The sequence below is a fragment of the Hippoglossus hippoglossus genome, chromosome 16 (genome assembly GCF_009819705.1).
Source record: "Hippoglossus hippoglossus isolate fHipHip1 chromosome 16, fHipHip1.pri, whole genome shotgun sequence".
NCBI classification, from domain to species: Eukaryota; Metazoa; Chordata; class Actinopteri; order Pleuronectiformes; family Pleuronectidae; genus Hippoglossus; species Hippoglossus hippoglossus.
In genome coordinates, this window is record NC_047166.1 from 15,174,163 (window position 1) to 15,195,365 (window position 21,203).

The 21,203-nt window shown below is 40.7% G+C and overlaps 1 protein-coding gene across 1 annotated transcript; it reads right to left on the reverse strand.

Moving 5' to 3' along the window:
- Positions 1–224: 224 nt before the first annotated feature.
- On the reverse strand, positions 225–19,775 carry LOC117776333 (carboxypeptidase Q-like). Its single transcript, XM_034610167.1, has 11 exons — positions 19,641–19,775; positions 19,380–19,531; positions 18,635–18,850; positions 18,399–18,515; positions 18,106–18,313; positions 17,089–17,296; positions 11,828–11,939; positions 10,632–10,723; positions 9,953–10,048; positions 9,397–9,502; positions 225–1,270 (listed from the first exon to the last, which is right to left on the reverse strand). Exons 2-11 carry the CDS (start codon positions 19,522–19,524, stop codon positions 1,110–1,112), a joined length of 1,461 nt encoding a protein of 486 aa, XP_034466058.1. The 5' UTR covers positions 19,525–19,531; positions 19,641–19,775; the 3' UTR covers positions 225–1,109.
- Between the last annotated feature and the right edge of the window lie 1,428 nt (positions 19,776–21,203).

A 21,203-nucleotide genomic window follows, 5' to 3' on the forward strand; every position in this document is an offset into this window, starting at 1 on the left:
CTCTGGAGGATCCCTTCCTTTTTCTTTTTTTAACTAATCATTACTTCACCCATCATGACTATTGCCTCTTCATTCCCCTTTCCTCCTCCTCCTTCGTCATGAAAACAATTACCACTCTGTGCACGTCACCTTTATCCTCATCTTCCTCTTTCTTCACTCACGGAAACCACACGATCAGCAAAACTCAAAGCGTGACAGGATAAGAGCAGACGCAAGAAACTGCGTCAGACAATGATTCACACTTTATTCATGATATCCAAAGACTGCAATGATTTCTTGGTATAAGATTGCACAGAATATTATGTAAAAATGGACATGAGGTGAAAATGAAATGTGCCAAGACTCAATTAAGCACAACAGAGGCAGGAAGTGTAAGACGTCATTTACCACAGTAATCTGATTAACAGTTGAATAAATGTGTGGCTTTTAAAAAATGACTTTGTTCCTTTAGATAAAACTGGACACTGGTAAAGTTAGGCAGCTCCGCAGGTTCTCAACACAGATATTATCCAATTGTTGCTTGTTAACTGTGTCCTCACTACGGGTAACACTTTTGGTCTCAAGTCACACTGAAGGGGGATTTGTCTCATTTTCTCAGGATAAAGTTTCACAGTTCTGATTTCTAAACTTTAAAAAGGCCTAGAAATTATTTTATTGTGTCCTCCTGTTTGAAGCACTTTGTATTAGGGCACCACAACAAGTACAGTACGGAGAAAGTCAGGAAGGCAGTTCTCTTAATTTCCACTTATTCTCACCACATGTTTTGCTGAGAATCACTAAAATTATTTATTGGTATGATCTAATTGATATTCTTCATTTTTCTTTTATAATTAAAACTTCCCGATGCTCTTTCTTGTATCTTGTTTTGGATGCAGACCCATGATACCACGCTGAGCTGCAAAAAAACGTTCCATTTTTAGGGTCATTACGAATGTATGAATTTTCATTCTGTAGTAAAATATGCCTGCACTTCAACGTGGATCAGCTGTGTCACATTCACAACACTGTTATCACATTCACAACACCCCAGCAGCTTCACTCTGAATGTGGTTTGCCATCAGAGTGATCAGCCTGTCCACTGCAGGCTACGACCCCTGTGTGCTAACTGGCTACTTCTGCAGCATATCCTGCAGGTCAGCCACTACATAGGCAACAACAGCCCACAATGCCGAGCACAGGCTCATGTCTTTAGGGTCCTGGACGGTCATGGTATCTCCCTCGCTGTGGTGGAACCAGAAGTAGCGGCTGTCTTCCACATGGAGGCTAGCACCTGCAGGAGAGATAGAGAGATGGATGAAATAAAAAATGTTACACCCAAGGTTACATGTGTAAGAGCCATCAATTGCGAGCAACAAATGTGTCCTTCCATCCCAGATAAACAAACGCTACAGCAGGTGGCTCCTTCCCAGCCCAACCCATCCCAGGATTCAATGTGCTTCAGTGACAAACTGGTCGGGCACTGTGCCTGCTGTAAGACACACCGCAGCCCAGACTGACTACCCAAAGAGAGGAGCAGTCAGCACACAGCTGTCCATCAAAACCCTACAAAATAGCTTCCGAAGTTCCGGTGTGTTGTGCTACAAGTTGCTTTCACTTAGTTTAACATCAGCTGATGTTCTAAATAGCATATATATTTTTTTTCATTTAGTTTCATTGAGACCTTTTAGCTCTTTTTTTAAGAGACCTGCTAACAAGAGTTCTTCACAATCAGCAAATAAATACAACACAACAAAGAGTTACTACATGACAGCAACACAACAAGGACTTACTATCAGATAAAGATTTAAAATCACCATGGGTGAATGTGAGACTGTTATTGTAGAAGAGATTGAAGCTCATTTCATCTAAAAGGTGCATAATATCTGAACCCAGTTCTACCAACATTAGTGCGAATGTAAGAGATATCTAAAGTGATGTAGTTGCTGGATCATGTACTGTAGTGACTAGTTTAAAATGAGAGGAGAGAAGTGAGGTAATCTGGATTTTCATCTGTTGATCTTTATAAATGAATATCAAGAAATGAATGTTTCTTCTTGACTGTAAGGACTGAGTGGTACAGGGAGCAATGATGAATGTGAATTTGTCATTTGCGATATATCGTAATGTACAGGGTCTAAATGTTTTATGGTCAGCAGAAGATAAACATCCTTTAATTCTACTCAGGAATCTGAGTTTGATTTTTTATTGTTTTTAACTAAATGTTGAATATGAATTCTTGAATGTTAGTCTGCTGTCAAAACAAAGTGTTCGAATGAGTATAATATCATCTGAGCCCTGTTACTAAATTATATACAAATTATATTCTTGTAAGGAGAGGCGGTGGATTAGTGGACTAGTGGCAGAAAATAATGGGCATCAGACTGGAAGGTCGCTGGTTCGAGGCCACGGACTGACAAAAACATACCTGGATTGGACTTGACATCTGTTCAAGTCCAAAAGTACTCTCCCTACCCCACTGTCTAAGTGGCACCTTGCTCCCCGGCACTGTCCATGGCTGCCTACTGCTCTGTGTGTTCATTGTGTGTGTTGTGCCCTACTGTGTTCACAAGGATGGGTCAAAAGCAGAGGACAAATTTCCCCCATTTGCATGTAGTGTGTGCATGTAGTGTGTGCATGTGAGACCAATAAAGGAATCTTGAAGTTATCTGGCCTTGTTAGGCTTGTTTGTATTTCTTAACCAATCACAATCGTTTTGGGCGGAGCAAGGCGAAACCGGATGCAGCCATGGTGCTCCGGCAAAATAGGCTCGGGGGGAAACCTGTTTCTATGGGAAAAATTAAAACCGCAGACTATCTGATTGCTTTGTGCGGCTCTAGCTGGGATTTATTACAAATGCTTATGTAACCGGTCAATGCAAGTCTCCACCTGTCAGACTACACACCCACAGATTTACTGCGATCTTCAGGACCATGTCGACGCGAGCCAAACACGCCAGATGCTCGGTTATAGACTGCACAGAGGAGCACTCGTCTTTACACCGACCGCCGGCCTCGGAGGAAACAAGAGCCAAGTGGATACGGTTCATTTATCGAGGCTACGCGCCGCGTATCCACCCCTCGAAGAATCTGCTGGTGTGTTCAAACCACTTTGCGGCGGACAGCTTCTCCAACCTGGGACAGTACAACGCGGGACTGGCCGGAAAGCTGTTCCTCAAGGAGGGAGCGGTACCTACTGTCCGCGGCAGAGCTCCAGACGAGGGGAATGTAAAGCTCCCGCAGGTAAATGTCAAGTTTAAAAGGCGTGTTAACGTGTCCGCCCCGTGTTTTTAATATGATCACATTTAGATATAAGCAGTATTTCCTCCTGAGCACTGCAGTAAACAAATGCCAGTCTGCGTGATCCAGGGTTTGTTTCGTCACCAACCTGAGGAACCAATCATGTCAAAGTAGGGGTGTGGCTCAGTGAGTCGGAGAGGAGGAAACGCTGGTTCAGCTAAGCTAGAAGCTAGAAGCTAGAAGGAGCAGATCACTACTTGGCCTCTGTGTTGTTGTTGTTTTTGCTCTTTATCCGGACACAATGACTGATATATGTTTTGTTTTCCGGTGCAACCGCACAAAGTCGGAATCTGTGAGTCTCCATGTTTTACCGAAACAGACAGAATTACGGGGAAAGTGGATCCAGTTCATTTGGAGACATCGTGACGTCCCCGCCAAAATATCGGAGAAAACGCGTGTGTGCAGTCTTCATTTTTCAGACAACTGCTTTGAAAATTTGACGCAAATGAATATGGGCTTTGCCAAAAAACTCCTACTGAAGGCTGATGCTGTTCCAACATTGTATCCTGGGGACAGAGCGAGTAGGAGCGGGCTTGTGGGTGAAGTGGTGAGTTCACTGTGTGTGTGTGGCAGGTGCATTGGCAGCTGCTGAATTTATCAATGTTTGAAACACTTAAACGGTATCTATTGTCCAGATGTAAGGGAACAGTGTTTGGGTCAGTGGCCTATGCCACAAACAGTCTCAGCTGCAGTGGCAGGTTGGCAAACGCTGTAGCTGGTCTTGGCAGTGGTAGGTAAAAGCCACAGCTAGCTGCCGCTGACACTAGTTGGACTTGTTGTCTCTCCCAATGGCCGTCTCTTCAAAGCTACACCCCAAAACACATGCACCGCCTAACACATGCACCGCCTGACAGCTGCTAGAAGCCGACTTATCCATGACTCAGTCACTAATTCCTGGCTATCGTCTCTGCTTCAGCAGTGTACGCCTCTCCAGCTCTCCGGCTTGCAAAGATCCAGTCAGTCACAGTGAGAGCATAGGCAGAGTGCGCACAGGTAGGCAGGTCTGTCACTAACCAACAGACAGGTATGTCAGCCAGTCGTTTCATAACAGTCTTGTGAGGGCCACAGACACTGGCTTTTACCCCCAAGCAACTTCTTTTATTGATGGCTATTGAGAAGTGAAGAGGATTTCAACAAAAAGAAAAGTGTTTCAGAAACAACTTAGTAACTTAAAGGAAAAATTATTTTCTGCATTCCGCAGTCACTGAAATGTCATTAATATTTTTATTTAGCTCTGATAATGATATTGTGAGTTCAATAGGGTGTTAGTTTTGGTATTGTACTGCTGGGACACATTGCAGGAGACAGGATGGCAGCTGAAAGCGCACAGCTTTATAGAAGGGCTCCTTAAACTATCCCAGCCTTAGTCTCATATTATGCAGAATACACTTTCTCAAGGGTCTCTAACACATATATCTGTCCTCAATGTGTCTAAAGATCCCCCCCAAAAATGACAAAAGCCCATCCAGCTTTCAGAAAATGTCTGATCAAAAGGAGCCAGTCACATGTCTTTCCCCATTTGACATCCTAAGGGGCTCCAGGTTGTGTGACACGCCCTCTAGTGGTTTGTTCCGCCCACTGAGTCCTAGTGAATCTACCTCACGGCGGCCATTTTTAATTTCCTCACTGAAGCCTGCTCCTGTAAACACAGATGTCGAAGGTACGAGGAAAGCACGCCTGTTGCTCCGTGGTCGGCTGCGCAGAGGAACACAGAAGTCTCCATATTCTCCCCACGTCTGAGGATTTAAAGACCCAGTGGATTCATTTTATTTTCGATGGAGATGTGCCCACAGCGACAGTCAAAGTGCTGTATGTGTGTGCTAACCACTTTACTTCAGACTGCTTCCTCAACGAGGGCCAGTACAACAGAGGGTTTGCTTCTAAACTGAAGCTGAGAAACGGATCAGTGCCCACGGTGCGGGAAACAACGGTAAAACTGGGAGCTGGGAATGTTTTGCCACGTTACGTTACTGTGTGTTGTGCTGGTTAGCCTGGCGCTAGCATCGCAGCTAACGTGGCCAGACTATGGAATTCAGTGTGTAGCCAAGTTTCTCACTGAAGTTGCAGTGATCGGCTGGAAAGTCGAGCTGAGCGGGTTGAATTGAGACCGAATGAGGCGTTGAAGCTTTCTATGCATGTGTTCGGAGTTGTTTATTGTTGTGTAGAACATAACCCCGGAAAATGTCGTTATAGCTGTCGGACTCTCCGGCTGTTTCTCCACCACCGCTCCGTCCCGCACTGAGTGTGTCCGTACCTCCGTCCCCCGATGCAGCTTCACTCACACAGCTCCTGCGCGGTTAGTTTAGCTAAACGCCGAGTTGCTGGATATTTGTGAAATAGGCTTTATTAGTTTGCAAAGTAACAATCCGGGGGAAAGTGTGGCAGATGTGCTACCTTCACGCAACCTGGGAAAATGCCAAACTTCCGCCACAGCTCTCCGAACTCCACCAACCAGCAACAAGCTTACTTGACCGCCTTATATGCACACTCGTGATTGGCTGAGGGACGGTCGCTTGGGAACCAGACAGTCTGACTAATAGTCTCAACACTACTTCTCAATATGTGTCCACAACTGGACAGTGTTGCTGAGGAGTCTAGATCCATACACGTCGTCCATACAGTAGCTTGATGCGTTGACAGGGTGGTGCAGTGATGATGATGATGATAATAAAGGCTACATGGCCACAGCATTTTGATGTGAGTGATATTTTACATGAATATCTTCATATGAAATGCTGTTTTATATTAGAGATTATATATTGGTCAGATCAATAAATTAAAAGGTGACATATCTTAAGGGAGATATGGTCAGTCACACTCGCTCCCAAAAATTAAAACCTTTGTTAGCCGTGTCTCCTTTTAATGAGGATCTAAGACGCATGAAATTTCTGTTCTATGCATTTCTCATGTGACCAAATCAGCATGAACAATGTCATTAAGCCATGTGACAGAGCGGCCCAAATGTGTGATGATTATACATGGAACAACCCATCTAACCCTTAAAAATAGACTGTATCAGGTCACTAACAGGGGGTTTGCAGGTCAGATCTGGACCCAGACAGCGTCATATCTTGACCTATAAACAATTAATTATGGAAAACTGTTTAAGGGGTTTTTCTATATTTTAACCAGAGCAATAGTTTTTAAAGAAGATGCATTTTTATAGAAGCTTTCTCTCGTGTGATTTTACTTGACATGAGAGAAAAGGAGCATTTATTTTTGTATACGTTCTTATTTATCATCCCTGTGGTTCAATGTTAAAATTGTAAATAAATAGTTAAAATATTATTATTTTTTTAATAAAATATTTTTTGGGTATTGGTTTTGATGAAGTCTTGCTCTTCCTTCTGTTGTTGTTGTTGTTGTTAAGGTCACTAGTACAAATGCTGTGAGACACGTAGCATCGCAGACTGACCCCATGGTGAGAAGACCAGAGATACATCTCTTAACCAATGCACAAAAGCGCTTCCGAAGTACAGGTTTGTTATCCTTCAAATTATCAAACTGCATTTACAAACGGAATGTAGTCATTTTTGCTTTCACTAAGATAAACATAAAGTTGGCTCATTAATTTCACTACAGTCTATAGAACTGACAGAATGTCTGATTTCTTTGTCTGTGAAGGTACCCAGACAAAAGTGCCCAGCAAAGACTGTGGTGTTTGCACCATCACATTTCCCATGGACAGTCCCATATTGTTCCTTCAACCAACAAAAGTAAGGAGACAGCCAAAGAGACCTCGACTCCTCCTTAATGACGAAGATGAAGGCCCCTCTGCATGCAGCTAATCCATGGTGGTTCATGAACCAAAGGATTCAACATGACTCTGTGGACTCTGTCAGTGTCATGGACTAGCAGTTGTGTGTTTTTTCATCCTTTCAAAAATCTCTCCATGGAGGAGAGTTGGTGAATGGAACAATAAAGAAGACACAAAAATGAATTATGGTGTAAAACACTATTCTACAGACATCCCACCCTATAGTAAAGGTGCAACACTCCCACTTTGAACAAGTTGTATAAAAAGTGACTGGTGCACTTACAAGGTGCCTGCACACCAAAATGTTTTTTGTTGTAATGTTGTGATTTGGATGTAACAGGAACTGTCTTAATATTCCTGTATTCCTGAAAATATGCAAAAAAAAACTGTTGGCCATTAAAACTGTTTAATAATAGAAGTCTGTAAAGCTGCTTTCAGGGATGCACAGAACTCCTGAGGATGTATGCAAATGCCTGAGGGACAGCCTGCAGACTTTCTGCTGACTTTTTTTACACCTGGCCTATAGTGTAAAGTCCGCAGAAACTCTGGAGGAGCCAATGTGAGAACACAGGAGGAGAACCTCTGCAGGATTTTCCGCCAGCGATTGAGGGTGTTGATGGTGCTTCTAAAATCTATAGATGAAAAAGCCGTGACACACATTGAAGATATCGAGGAAGACGAGTTTGTGGTAATAAGAGCCATGGCCAGTGTCGAGGTGCTGTAAACAAAAACCCGGAGGACTACAGAGGAAGAGTAATTGCCAGTTTGAGACAAGAACATATCGAGTTCAATAAATCAGGTAAATGCATAGTATGCAGGGCAGAGGTACACAATATAATTTTTTTAAATTCATATATATCTTATCTGGATCTTAAAAAGTGATGTTATTCAATCTTTGTTGAAACACAGTGTAGTACTAGAATATAGAAAATATGTATAAACATACATACACACACACTATAAAAAATTCTAAACTCATTTTAATTATGTATATTTAAAAAATAATCATTTGAGCCACATTCACCTGATTCAACAACCAACACTAGTAAAGAGGCCTGGGCTCAGCTGTGCAGACCGAGAGGAAGACACTTAACAACACAGTTTCTCTGTGGTGGTTCATGAACCAGAGGATTCAACGTGACCTGTCACCATTTTGAGGGTTAAAGGGTATTTTCTTTGGAAATCTCATCGTGTAGATGACTTAGTGACTGATAAGATTAGATAGAGATTACTGAATGGATGGATTAATAATGCTGAAAACGATATTATGCTATAAACAGTGCCATGGAAGAAGGGAGCTGTGAGTAATGGGAACAGACAATCTGCTCCAGAATGTACTACTTATTAAATGCTTTTGATCAAGGCACCAAACTCGCAGCAGCTCCACTAGAATTCTCAAACATTAGATAGTGGAAGACCACCTCAGTCTCCACACAGCACCACATATTTCTCTTTGTCAAAGGTTTATAGGAACATTTTTGTTTGTCCTGAAGTGTTTCAAAAATGTGTTTTTGTCTTGCTTTCAGTTCCCCTTTTAAATGTTGATCAGCACTGTATATCTGCGTTAAATGTAATTTCACTTCTACAGAAACTAGACAGAGGCAGAGAGGACGTCTGAACCACTAAGATTCTACCAAAGCCACAAAGACACTAACACTCAGATATTAAGTGTATTTATAACACTGTTGAGGGTTCAATCTCTTTCCACTATCTGCATTTCATGACTGCAAAACAATATCAACATGTAACCATATTACTATAGCTCAATGCAGTATCTTGCCCTTTGTGCTAATCTAAGATTCTAAACAAGATGCAGGGGAATCTGTGTTTAAAAAAGGTGTTGGAGATGGTTTGGCTCTGTATGAAAGCTGGAGGAGTAAAGTGTCAGCAGCCTGTATAAAGCCTGATCTGTTACATCTCCGTTACATCTGTGTTTTACAGGTTGAAGCATCCAACCAGCAATATACAGAAAGACTTTCTTTGCATTTTTAAAGTAACAAATGCAAAGCCATTTCAAATACTCTGGTTTAGATATGTGTGAAGTGATACTATGAAATTGGGTGTTTATATGCCCCCAGTACATCGTGTCTCCATTATTAAAAAAAATCTCTGTACACGTTTGACTTTACTTCCAATCCTATTTGTAACTTGAATTCAGGTAAAGAAATGTCACTTTAAGAGAAAATCTGCCACAACTTCCCTTTACTGTATTACAATTACAATAAAGTGAGTTTATGGTTCACCAATGAGGATGTGAATCTGTTCATGCAGCACTTTCCAAAGAAAAGAGATCTGATAAATGCCATCTATTTCCTATTTTTCCTGGTATGTGCTGCTAGTGTCAGACAGACCGAATGAACTGACCTGGTACTCCAGCCTGTATCCATTGTGAAATGTCTGTCCCTTCTCCGTTTGCCTCCAGTTTGGTCGTATTAATGGGAGCCAACAGTTTGACCACTTCTTCCATCACCTGTTGATGAAGATGCAGCAAAAACGTTTCTTAGCTTTTCAAACATACTTCAAGATGATTACCCTGAACACCAGCATAGTCAGTGTGTGTTTTATGTCTGTCAGCTGATCGGTCAAGGTCAACAACAATATGGTCCAAAATACACATAATGATCAGAAAATGTTTCCCCATCATGTATCATATGATAAGTGACATTATAAAGAAGTCAGAAAAGGATGTTGTACATAGTTAAAAAAATATTTTTGAATTTCTCAGGGTATTTCTGCATCCTATATGATTAAATACATGACCTATAAGGCTTAAATAGATCAATAAACAATTCCTGATCAGATGGTGGGAATGGTGTCATGATGTCATGTCGTGTACTAATGGAACCAATATGATTAGAGATACGATTTACAACTATCTGCATGAAGACTAATAATTGTGCGACAGTGTTCTTGTTTTCACCGCTCGTGCTGCATCACTGCCAGTAAACTGCAGAGCCAGCGGTGTGAATGTCCCCAAGTCGGACTCCATGACGAGGTCAAAGTTGGACAGGTTGACCTGGACGGGGAGAGGAAGTGAGAAAGGTTCATAGACACACAAAAAACATCAGCCTCAGTTGTGTTTGAATAAATGAAAGCAATACAGACGTCAGACAATCAAAATAGAGAACCACTGGATTGTGTTTTTATGAGGCCTTGTGATGTAAAGTTGAATATTATGAGCACTACTACTTTCAAACAAAGACACTCAACCAACCACCAGGCGTTGCTCATACAGCTGCATTACCTGAATGAGGTCATTCAAATTCTAATCATACATAAAAAAATTAAAATAACAGGCCACTGGGGAATTACGGTACATTAGTGAAAATGGTCGAAAAAAATGCAGTAAAGCTCTATCTCTGTTGTGCAGAGTGCAAAGGCCTGTTAGGAAGCCAACTCTCAGAAGAAGGAAACTGTTAGATTGTAGATTGTTATTTAGATCATTTGCACATGGAAAAACCTTGTAGCTAGCCAAGACCTCTGCAGTTCACTGGAAGTAGCTTACTCCTACACGGCTGCAGTCTTGACTTTCACAATATTATTTCTTCCAAGCAAGAACCATAATTGTTTTAATACAACAGTAAAAAGGTAGACAGAACCTTGTGTAGATTAAAGTACTGCAGAGATCCAACTCCACCCTGCTCTTCACCCGTCCACAGCACCGTTCGCAGAGTTCTCCTCGGACGCAGACCTAGACACAGATGAAGAGACAAATGAACACACAGCGATGTACATAAAATATATTCAGACAAGGGGATATAACTGTATTCCTCTATATGAAACTTTTCCTCAATGGACTTCATGTTCTTGTCCCATTCAGAATACTGCAACCGTATATCAGAGTCTGTTTCCTAAGTCTCTGTGTTGTTATTGTTCCTCTACAGTTGGGCGGAAATCCACCAGTTGGAGGAAATCACAGTTCACAGTCAGTTTTTTGTTGTTTTGTTCCTAAGTTTAGAACTGAACACTCTGCACCTCATGGTTTTCACAAGTCTTTGTCCCCTGTTCATGTATTTTTTACTGTATTTTATTCTGTTTCGCTTATATATATATAATGTTCTACTATCTGAGGGGGTTGTAATTTGTTGGCCAAGTCATTCGTTTATAAAGAATACCATTGATCTTAGTGGGACATAAAAGGTTACACAATAACTAATATCACTTCCCTGCGGTTGTATGCCTCTGCTAATTAGTGCAGTTTCAATCTACATATATTTTTTTCCAGACACACATGAGGTCACCCTGACCTTTGACCCCTAAAATCTAATCTGTTGAGCTTTGAGTCAAAGTGACAACTGGTCTAGTCTGAAGAAATTCCCTAAAGACAGACTTGACTTTCATGTTCAAGAGACTAAAACCCCGTTTTGTGAGGCCACTGTGACTTTGACCTTTGACCGTCAACCACCCAAATCTAATCAGTTAATCCATGAATCCAATTAAACATTTGTGTGGAATTTGAAAGGATTCTCTCAAGACCTTCCTGAGATATTGTGTTTACAAGACCAATAATGTGTTTTGTAAGGTCACGGTGAGCTTAACCTTTGACAACAAAATACTAATCAGTTCATATGTCAGTCAACATGAGCATTTTTAGCAATTTGAAGAAATTCCCTCAAGGCGTTCTTGAGATATCATGTTCACAAGAATGGGACAGTCTGGCCTTCGCTGGCGTGGAGGCATAATAAAGTCAAATCATTTATGTGACTGTGTTTATTTGAAAGCTGGTGAACGTTTGTTGCTGTCGATATACTGTATGTGCTTTGACTCTACAGTGTCTGTTTCTAATGTACATCACCTAAGTCCTTGATGAGTGACAAGGCCTCCCAGGAAATCATGACTCCACCTCCGTCATCCATAGCACCCTGGCCCACGTCCCAACTGTCCAAGTGACCGCTCAGTAGAACAACCTGGCAGATTGAACAAATACAAGACATGTAAACATAGAGGTGATCCTTTGCGAGAGAGCAGTGGGACACTTCTTACAGGTGTGAACCCTGGCAATTTGTCCATTTGTCTGGTCTAACTCAGACAAATCGGAGAGAACTGGAAGAGATAACGCTGTGTAACCCATATCCTGTCTGCATTTTATTCTAACAAACACACACACACACACACACACACACACACACACACACACACACACACACACACACACACACACACACACACACACACACACACACTTTAAATATAATTCAGTTTTGATGATAAAAATATATATTTTTTGGTTTCAGCAAGAACAGACAGACTCTCCAATTCCAGGAAGTTTAAGGATGAGAATCAAAACTAGTCAGTGGGCGGATCCTGACCTGAGGTTTCAGGTTACAGAGCATTTTCTGACCTCTGACCTCTGTCTGGACAATGACCCTTTCCATTAAAAAGTTCTTAAGCATTTAAGACTGACACACACGCTTCTGTTTCCATAAATCAACAGATTTGTTTTGCAATACCAGACCTTCCTCTAAATCCAACTTGTGCGTTTTCCATCTAAGGGTTGGTCCCGGGTTACGGCATGCATCATTGTTTTTTACAGTGTAGTCATTGAGTTTGGAATTTGCTCGTAAACATACTAATCTTGCAATAAATTACGCAACCGGCAGAAACAGTTTCCTTTTTTAAAAAATAGTATTTTTACAATAGAAAGATCCTTCTGCCCATGTTGAGTTTATATTAATAAACATTGCCTCTCTTAACCAATCATTCATCATCATATAGTACAAATGATGTCATGGTGACGTTATTATGAAAAGGCATGATTACAATATAATTCAGTAAAATCCTAACAAAGTACTACTATTAACAAAGTACCCAAAACATGTTTTAGTTGTGGTTCAGTGCAGTTTAGATGGGCTAATAAAATCACTCTTTCCAACAAATACAGATTTTTTTACATTTATAGTCAGTGTTCATCACAATCAGGAACAAAATGATTTGTGGTTCTCGAATGGACCCATCTCCACAGAGAATGTTGCAGCATTTATCTTTCCACTATAGGGGGGAGTAGAAAGTATATCTGTTTTTCATGGATTTCTTTAAACCAATTACAATCGTGTTGAAATGTCTATTTCCTCGTAAAGAAAATGCCACGAGTAAAAGACGTACGTAAATCTAAATATTAGATGTATTATTATATTTATTTTTATTTCTGATATTAAATATCAGAACTCGCCATTTTCAGTGTGTTGGTTGATCTTGTTGCCTCCCATGGTGAAGGGGATTTACACTAACAGACAGATCGCAGATGAGGAGGGCACGGCCATACAGGCTTATAGCCACAGTTTACATCCGGTGAGTCAGACTTGACATGATCATAAACAGACAGCCCACACATCAGAACATTTTAGATCTGAAGAGTAAGATAGGAAACGTAGAAGCTGAGTGAGCGGAAAAAATCCCAGCAACTCATCATTCTCAGACGACTCTGACAAGTCCGGAGAAGCCAAACTGTGGAAATGACTCACCATACCTCAAGTGAACATGTACACACACACACACACACATGCATACACACACAGCGACCACATTTACAGCTACTGCCAGCTGGAGAAGAAGTAGCTGAGCCAGAAATGATGTCAACCACACCATGTGTTTCATTTCCCATTTCTATAATGAGGGACCAAGCTTTGGTTCCCAGATGAAAATAGTAACAACTGACATCAGTGATGCTCCTCTAATCCAAGTCTGGTTTTTCAGTTATCTCTTCTTCCACAGATGGAGGCAGCACATTGTAAAGACGTTCACATAGATTACACAAACTGAACTGCTGAAATAAATCGGACATACTGTTATTACTGTAACACCAAACAGACCCAGTCTGTGCTCTCTGTTCAAAGTGAGAAATCTTGTGTTTGGACAACTTGGACTTTTGAAGTTTTGCAATTGTTGGATCAGCAGGCCTAATATTTACAGGCTGGATTACACACAAACAGTTCATGCAGTCCCATTCCTGGAAAAAGTCCCAGAGCAAATACCATCTACCTTCATCTGCCAACACAACCTATCCTGTCAGGTATTACATGGCGTCCAGTCTCTGTCCCAGTATTAGGGTCACTTAAAGGAAAAAAATTAAAATCCAGAATAAAGTTGTAATATTACGAGAATTAAGTTGAAGTATTACGAGAAAAAAAGTCTAAAATCTTCAAGAATAAAGTCGTAGTTTTAGGCTGCCATGGAGAATCAGTATTAGTATGGTGTTCCTAATCAAGTGCTCGTGTACAGTATACAACAGAATTCGCACATTGGACATTTGAAAGTGATGCATAGAAATTGAAAATGTTCTTTCGGTTTGTTTAACCAGTCAAACCAGAAGCGTCTCCTCCATTGTGCTGCAGTTCTGTTCACCACAAACTAATGGGGCCATCCCTGACAATGGTTGAATGCAAATCCTGCTTCTCTTCCACTTTAATTCAGACAGACATGACAACTTTGAGGCGACAACACGGAAGCTCTGGACAGTTTCTTCTCAGGATGCCAAATTGAATCTCCTCCTCTAGTCCCTCTGGCGTAACCACATCTTTAACAAGCTCTTTAACTGGCAAGAGAGCTGCACCCGCCTCACACCCCGGCTATCAGAGCGCTCGATACATCCCTGAACTAATTTGCATTGTTATAACTTGTTTTCAGCTTCCACTGTGTCATGGAACAGGAAGAGCAGCAGGGAAATTTTAAAAGCCTGATTAAAATCTGTATTCTTAATTTCGTGTGTGAACGTGATTATTCAGTTCTCTGTATAACCTGCCTCTTCACTTATTTTCAAATTTAATTATTTATTTATGAATACATTGATGTATTTCTAAATTATGCATGTATTCAGTGTTTTATGTTAAATTTGTAAATCTGTATGGTTTGATGGATTCATGTTATATTGGTAAATTATTTTTGTAATTCCCCTTTTTTGTTGACCATTAAAATATGTAATATTTATTACTGTGCAATTATGGTCTATGCAGGTGTCTGAAATCACTCATTCATTCACTCCTCCCTAATCACTGTATAGACAATTCTGACTAGAGGAATATATAATAAACTTATCTGCAAAATGTAAAGAAGAAACCCTAGGGTCATTTTCGGTGCACAGGTAAATACTTCATTACTGTTGCACGATTAAAATGTCCTATATAACAATGTCAGTCAGTTTATGTTATACAGAGCAAATTTCACCACATTAATACATTTAAAATATTTACTGCTACAAATGGAGCGACGCCGGCGAGCTAGTTCAAGCAGCCAACTCGAGCTGCGCTGCGCCAATCATGTGACATACATCCTGTGACATACCTCACTCTCCACAACCATCTATAATACACACCCACCTTATCAGGTGGTCTATTTAAGCAGAGAGAAATTTCCCATCATCCCCTTTGCTCGCACTGCTGCTGCAGTATTGCTACCAGTTGCCTCAGCCCCTACACCACCCCAGCATCCACCTGTAGGCTCCGACGGGGGGTTAAAAGTATTTGCTCATCACTCCCATCATTCCTGTGTAATCATATTGGGGAGTGATTAAGTTGGAGCCTAGACGCCAAACACTAAACCTGTTCTACTGCTGCAATAAATGTTTGAATGCGAGTTGTCTGACTGAACTTCCAGTTCTTTTCAAACAAGGCTTTCCTGTTTGTCGCCTTCTACTGAGTCACATCGGCTGCTTTTTAATTCATTCCTTTAATTCAGACAATTATGTTTTCACATAATACAGCACTCTTCTCTCATCCTTTTCCCATTTTTCACTCATTCTTTGCATATATATATATATATAATATTTCTAACTAAACATTTAGACTATAAAGTGGCAAACTCACTATATGGCGGACAATAGTGAGTAGTGAGTGATTTTGGACACAGCCTACGTATTTATAGATCAATAAATTTAATTGTATACACACATTTATCAATACATATTTCTGGCCATGGTGACTACTCCACAACTATAACCAGTAGTGTGATATCAAAGGGCTTCACAGGGTCACTCTCACAAACGCTGCGTACCATTGTGCAGCAGGGCCATATCTGTTGATCAGGTTGTACCTGCTAGATGAGTCAGGATTCAGATATGGGCAGAGGAGCTGTGTGTGACACTTCACTGCAGAGCTGCGAGCTGGGTCACACGTATTGAGCAGCGATGCAGTGGTGAGCTTTTGATTTAGAGCATAAGGAGTCTGCCAGTGAAAAAAGTGCTATGGCTATAATTTGCACGTAGTCAGTCTGTCTAACTAACAACCTGCCTGGGGTGCACCACACATTCTGCACAGTGCATGTTAGAATCAGATTAACTTTGTCCTGGTTGCAGGGCATTGCTCCTGCATGAGTTTACATCCGTTCACACCAATTCATGAGTTTACACAGCTGATTAGTCCCATTTTACAAAGCCTGACGATGAAAGTTAAACACAGAGAGAAGGAATATAGTTTACACAAGAAAAAATAAATAAATTGAAGCATCACATCTTCACTCAATTTGCTCACATTACCATGTGTTCACAACTGACACTGCTCATACCATAAAAGGATGGGTTAATTTCAGCAGGCCTATAATTTTCATTGAGTTGTTTAGACTGGCCAGAACAGGAAAAAAATACAGTGATGATGTAGGAAAAATACGGTAATGTCGGGTTTATAATATAAATAATTTAATACAGTCAGAGTTTAGGGATTCATTAATGCAGTAATACTTTATGGGAATTTTAAAACCTTCTTATTCTTGGATTATTTTAAAAACATCAAATACATAAAAAAAGTTGTATTTGTTTATACACCGTTGTTTCCATAGAAACACACTGACTGAATGAAAGTGACATTTCTTCCTTTTTCCAGCTGAGCCAAGCTTTAGAGCACATACACACACACACTGGCAAAATAAAGGCAGACTATATATCTGTGGGAAGATCAGGACTCAGCAAAAATAAGTTTTAACCCGAACTAAGGAAAAGAGGAAGAGGAAACTCAGAGAAACAAGAACCATCAGAGTCTTTCTTCCAAGAGTGTAGTTATTTACTTAGAAGACCCACCCACCAGATTGACCTCAAAACTAAAACATTGTGAGAGTGTGAGTGGGTGCTACCTGCTCGGGGTGCTGCCAGCCTTTTATTTCAGCCACTGTGTTGAAGGAGTCGGCATCCGGCAGAGTCTTGGCTCCCATCTTGAGTCTAACCACGATCTTCTGCCCCCTCTGCGCGAAACGCCACATGAGCTCAGCATCTTCCAGAGTGATACAGGCTGCAGGGATGTGCTTCACTCCATCCTGGTAGTCCTGCCAGCCTGTGTGAGGACTAGAGAGGAGAAAGACAAAGAGTGAAATGTTACAGTTGACTAAACACTCAGTATTTGATAAAAAAAAAAAAAAACTGGGGTTAAACAACCAGAATTTTGGCTATTTTTATATTATAGACAGATGGACGGCCCTGTCATTGGTGGGCCAATTTCATTGGTGAAGATATTCAGATATTTTTATTGTTTGGACAGAAAGCATGAAATGGGAAGAGAGAGCAGGGGAAGACATGCAGCAAAGGGCCGGTTCAGAACAAACCCAGAGCCGCTGCAGGAGGGCTCAAGCCTCCAAATGCGGTGAGCTAGCAGCTGCCGATTAATATACCAAATATCTATACACCATATTACTATGAGTTAAATATGCTGCGCTGTGGTATAACCAATAAGTCTATTAATTAAAAGATCACAATTAGAATCAAATGCTATAATTACATAATTTCTGAAATAATGGAAATGAATTAAGTAAGCAGTGATGGATGGATGGATGGTAAGCACACATTTTACTTAAGTACAAATAAATAGACAAACATGTACTAAAGCAAAAGCAAAGTACTACATTAACCAATGAATTAAAGTACTAAAGTTCCATTAAAGTGCCAAGTGTATCATTTCCTAATGCCTTGATTGGATCAGTGGATCAATTCCCCTCTCATAATTGTTTTCTTTTAAAAATATAAAAACTAAGTGAACATGTAACACAATGGTTTGTGAAAATGTAGTGGTACTAAAGTAAGGTACAGATACATGAAAAATGAACTCAAGTACAGTAACTGAGTAAATACACTTTGTTATTTGCCACCACTGTAGATACCTGTTAATAGAGTATGGGGTGATAGATCGAATTAGAGAGGCCACAGCTCCCACTTTAGCTGCCTCCGAGGCACCGTAAGCTCGGTACTTCACCGTCTCCCCGTAGCTGACAAACGGCTGGTTGAAGACCACGATCTTGCCGACGGCCTCGCTGGCTCTACGCTTCAACTCCTCGAAAGACGCAACCACTAACACCTCTGCCTCGATACCTGCAGAGATAACAGGGAGACAGGGGGGAAGAGTGAGAGGGGCGTGGATGGCAGATGATTAAAGTGATTGGATACAGTGATTTACCTTCAGGTGGTGTTCCCACACTGCTGCCCAGGCCCAGTATAGCCAGTCTTTTGGCCCTTGGCACAGTCATCTCTGCACTCTCCTCCCCTCTCACCCAGTGTGGGATTTTAACAGGCTCTGGAGAGGAAACCACACCAGAGGACACAAAATAAACTCCCCACTTACATTCAGCAGAGGACAAACGAGGCCCAGTGTCTAGAGATTATTCAAGACGAGCAAACTGCACCCGCACTCACCCAGGTGGACATCCAACCCATCCTGCGTCATAGCATTGGACATGTATTTGATAGCCATCTCTAGATTGTGTGAGCCGCTGACACGGTTCCCTATAGTGTCAGTGAAGTCGGCCAGGCGTCTGTAAGAGCGGTTCCGGGCAGCACCGTACACAGCCAGGTCAATGATCTGTTTTGCCACAGCAGCATAGCCTGCTACCTCCGCTGCTACATGTGAAGCTGCACAGAAACACACACACAAAGAAAGGCAGGTCACATCCCCAAGTCTGAAAAAGAAGCTTTGTATAAATTAGTGGTGGTAGAATTTGTACCGTATTCACAATGATTCAATGATAAAAGGCGGGGATAGGAATATATTTGTATTTTCCAGTATCAACATAATCTTTAAATGAAAGGACAGTGGTTTGGCATCTATATTTGACCACTCGATTTCTGTACCACTGCTTTTTATAACATTCAAAGAAAACACAACCGATTTATTGATAAGTCGATATGAGCCTTTCACAGACATTTTGATATCTGTCTTTATGTTTATATATAACATGATGGTTACACAACTGTTCCTGGTCTCTCTCTCCTCTAGCCTGAAAAGGATTCACCACCGCATATTGATATTGGCATCGGGCACAAAAATCAACATCAGTCGGGCTCCAGAAAACACTGACTACAAACTGATGTCTACTCTGGTTTTCATGCACAGGCTTTTTTAGAAATATCTAAACTGCTGATGTTAGGGAAGCTTCAATACCGTTTCTTTCAGTATCATTGGATGCAGCACTTGAACCCTTGTGCAGAGCAAAGTGAGGGTGACAGTCACACAGAGAGGACAGCACGGAGAAGAGGAGGAAGTGGAGGAAGAACTGTTTCCCCTTCCAAGTCATCATCATCATCATCTGTGGACTGAGACAGATCAGTGAGTAACATTTGCAGTTTTAACACAAACAGTAACGATAAAACTTGATGATTAATTTATTCTAAACGTCCATAAAATAACAAAACAAACACAAACCTTTGAGGCCAACGCCAGTGTCTTTGTTAAAAATCACTTTACAAGACTTAAGAGTGAAATAAGCTACACAACCTAAAAAACAGGACTTTAAACTCTTCGGCCCACGTGACGTCAGTGTGCACAACGAAAGTAAACTTCCCCTCGGTCGGTTTTCACAATAAAAGCATAGTCTTTTTAAGAATAGAAAATATCACCATAAAGTAACTCAATATATAAACAAAAGCAACATCTTAATTTTGTAAATTAATCTATTTTAAAATTCTGAATTTAAATTATAGATAATGTTCAATTAGTTGAGGCAGTTTTTGTCTGCGCCTTTTTATTTTGAATTGTTTCCCCCTGTTTAAATGTCCAACAGAGGAATACCAGCTGAGGGCTACATAACATAACATATTATATATAACACATATATATTATACATAACATAATGTATTAAAATTACACTATTGCATTTACATTGTGTGGCAAAAGATACTTGCCATACTTTTAATATAATAATACTTATCACATACTTTTCATAACACACACACACACACACACACACACACACACACACACACACACACTTAGATCTACAATTAAAACGAGAACTTTAGCAATATTAATCATGTAACTATTTGGTTTCCATACCCAACATGCTGTTCGGGTCTTGTTTCATAAATACATTTAAGTAAAATGGATGTAGACAAAACAAAATATGAAGTTCCAAATGGTTTGTACTTGTTCTACAGCTGAAATTCCAATGGGAATGTCACACTCCCTATAGCATAGTTAGCTTTCGGAGTAGATGTTATCCTGATAATGCTCTATGCACTTTTTCAATATTACTCTTTAACTCTATTACTGTTTTTGTACAATGGACAATAAGACGATGTTTTGTATCTACTCTGCAAAAACAAAGCACATCACACCCACATTCCAATTTTCTCCCCACCCACACTACCATCAATCATCTGCAGTCGATTGCAAGCGCAACAAATGACTACCCTGTAAGGAATGGTCAGATTCATGGTGACTTATAGTTTTCCTCTTCCATTTGCTTTTCACATAATGATATAGGACACCCGGCTTTTCACGAGCCTCCTCTTTCCTCTGCCATTTGTGTTTTTCTTCTCTGCATCACTGGGTTTTGGAAAACGTCTTGACCATTTGGCTCCGTTCACACGTTGCCTCTTTTTCTGGCACCTACGCTTGTGAGAGGATATTTCTCGAGGTCAGTAGGAAATGTTTTTTCTGTGCTTCTGTGCAAACAAATGGTGCTTGAATACTTAAAACTCAAATCTGAGTGCTTTTACCAGCAGCTGACCAAATGTGGAATTATCAAAGGACATTATTATTGAGTCTTTGGGTTTTGCTTTTTTAATCAGGGTTATAACTAAATTACATGTGAGGATGTGAAGTTGTGACTCGAGTGCCAAATGAGGACACAGTAGAAAGGAAAAATTGAATGATAAAGTTAATGAAAGGGCAGAACGTAGGAGGGACATTATTGACCATCAGCAAACATGCTCTTCAGTGAATAAATGTTGTCTTGTGTGTGTCCAAGAGCAAAGAAGGAACATA

Excerpts from the sequence above, each read along its gene's own strand:
- LOC117776333 (XM_034610167.1), bottom strand. The coding sequence starts at position 19,524 with ATGATGATGATGATGACTTGGAAGGGGAAACAGTTCTTCCTCCACTTC. Across the intron at positions 18,516-18,634 it reads TGGGTTGGATGTCCACCTGG|AGCCTGTTAAAATCCCACAC; the intron begins GTGAGTGCGGGT and ends TTTCCTCTCCAG. Across the intron at positions 10,724-11,827 it reads GTCACTCATCAAGGACTTAG|GTCTGCGTCCGAGGAGAACT; the intron begins GTGATGTACATT and ends ATCTGTGTCTAG.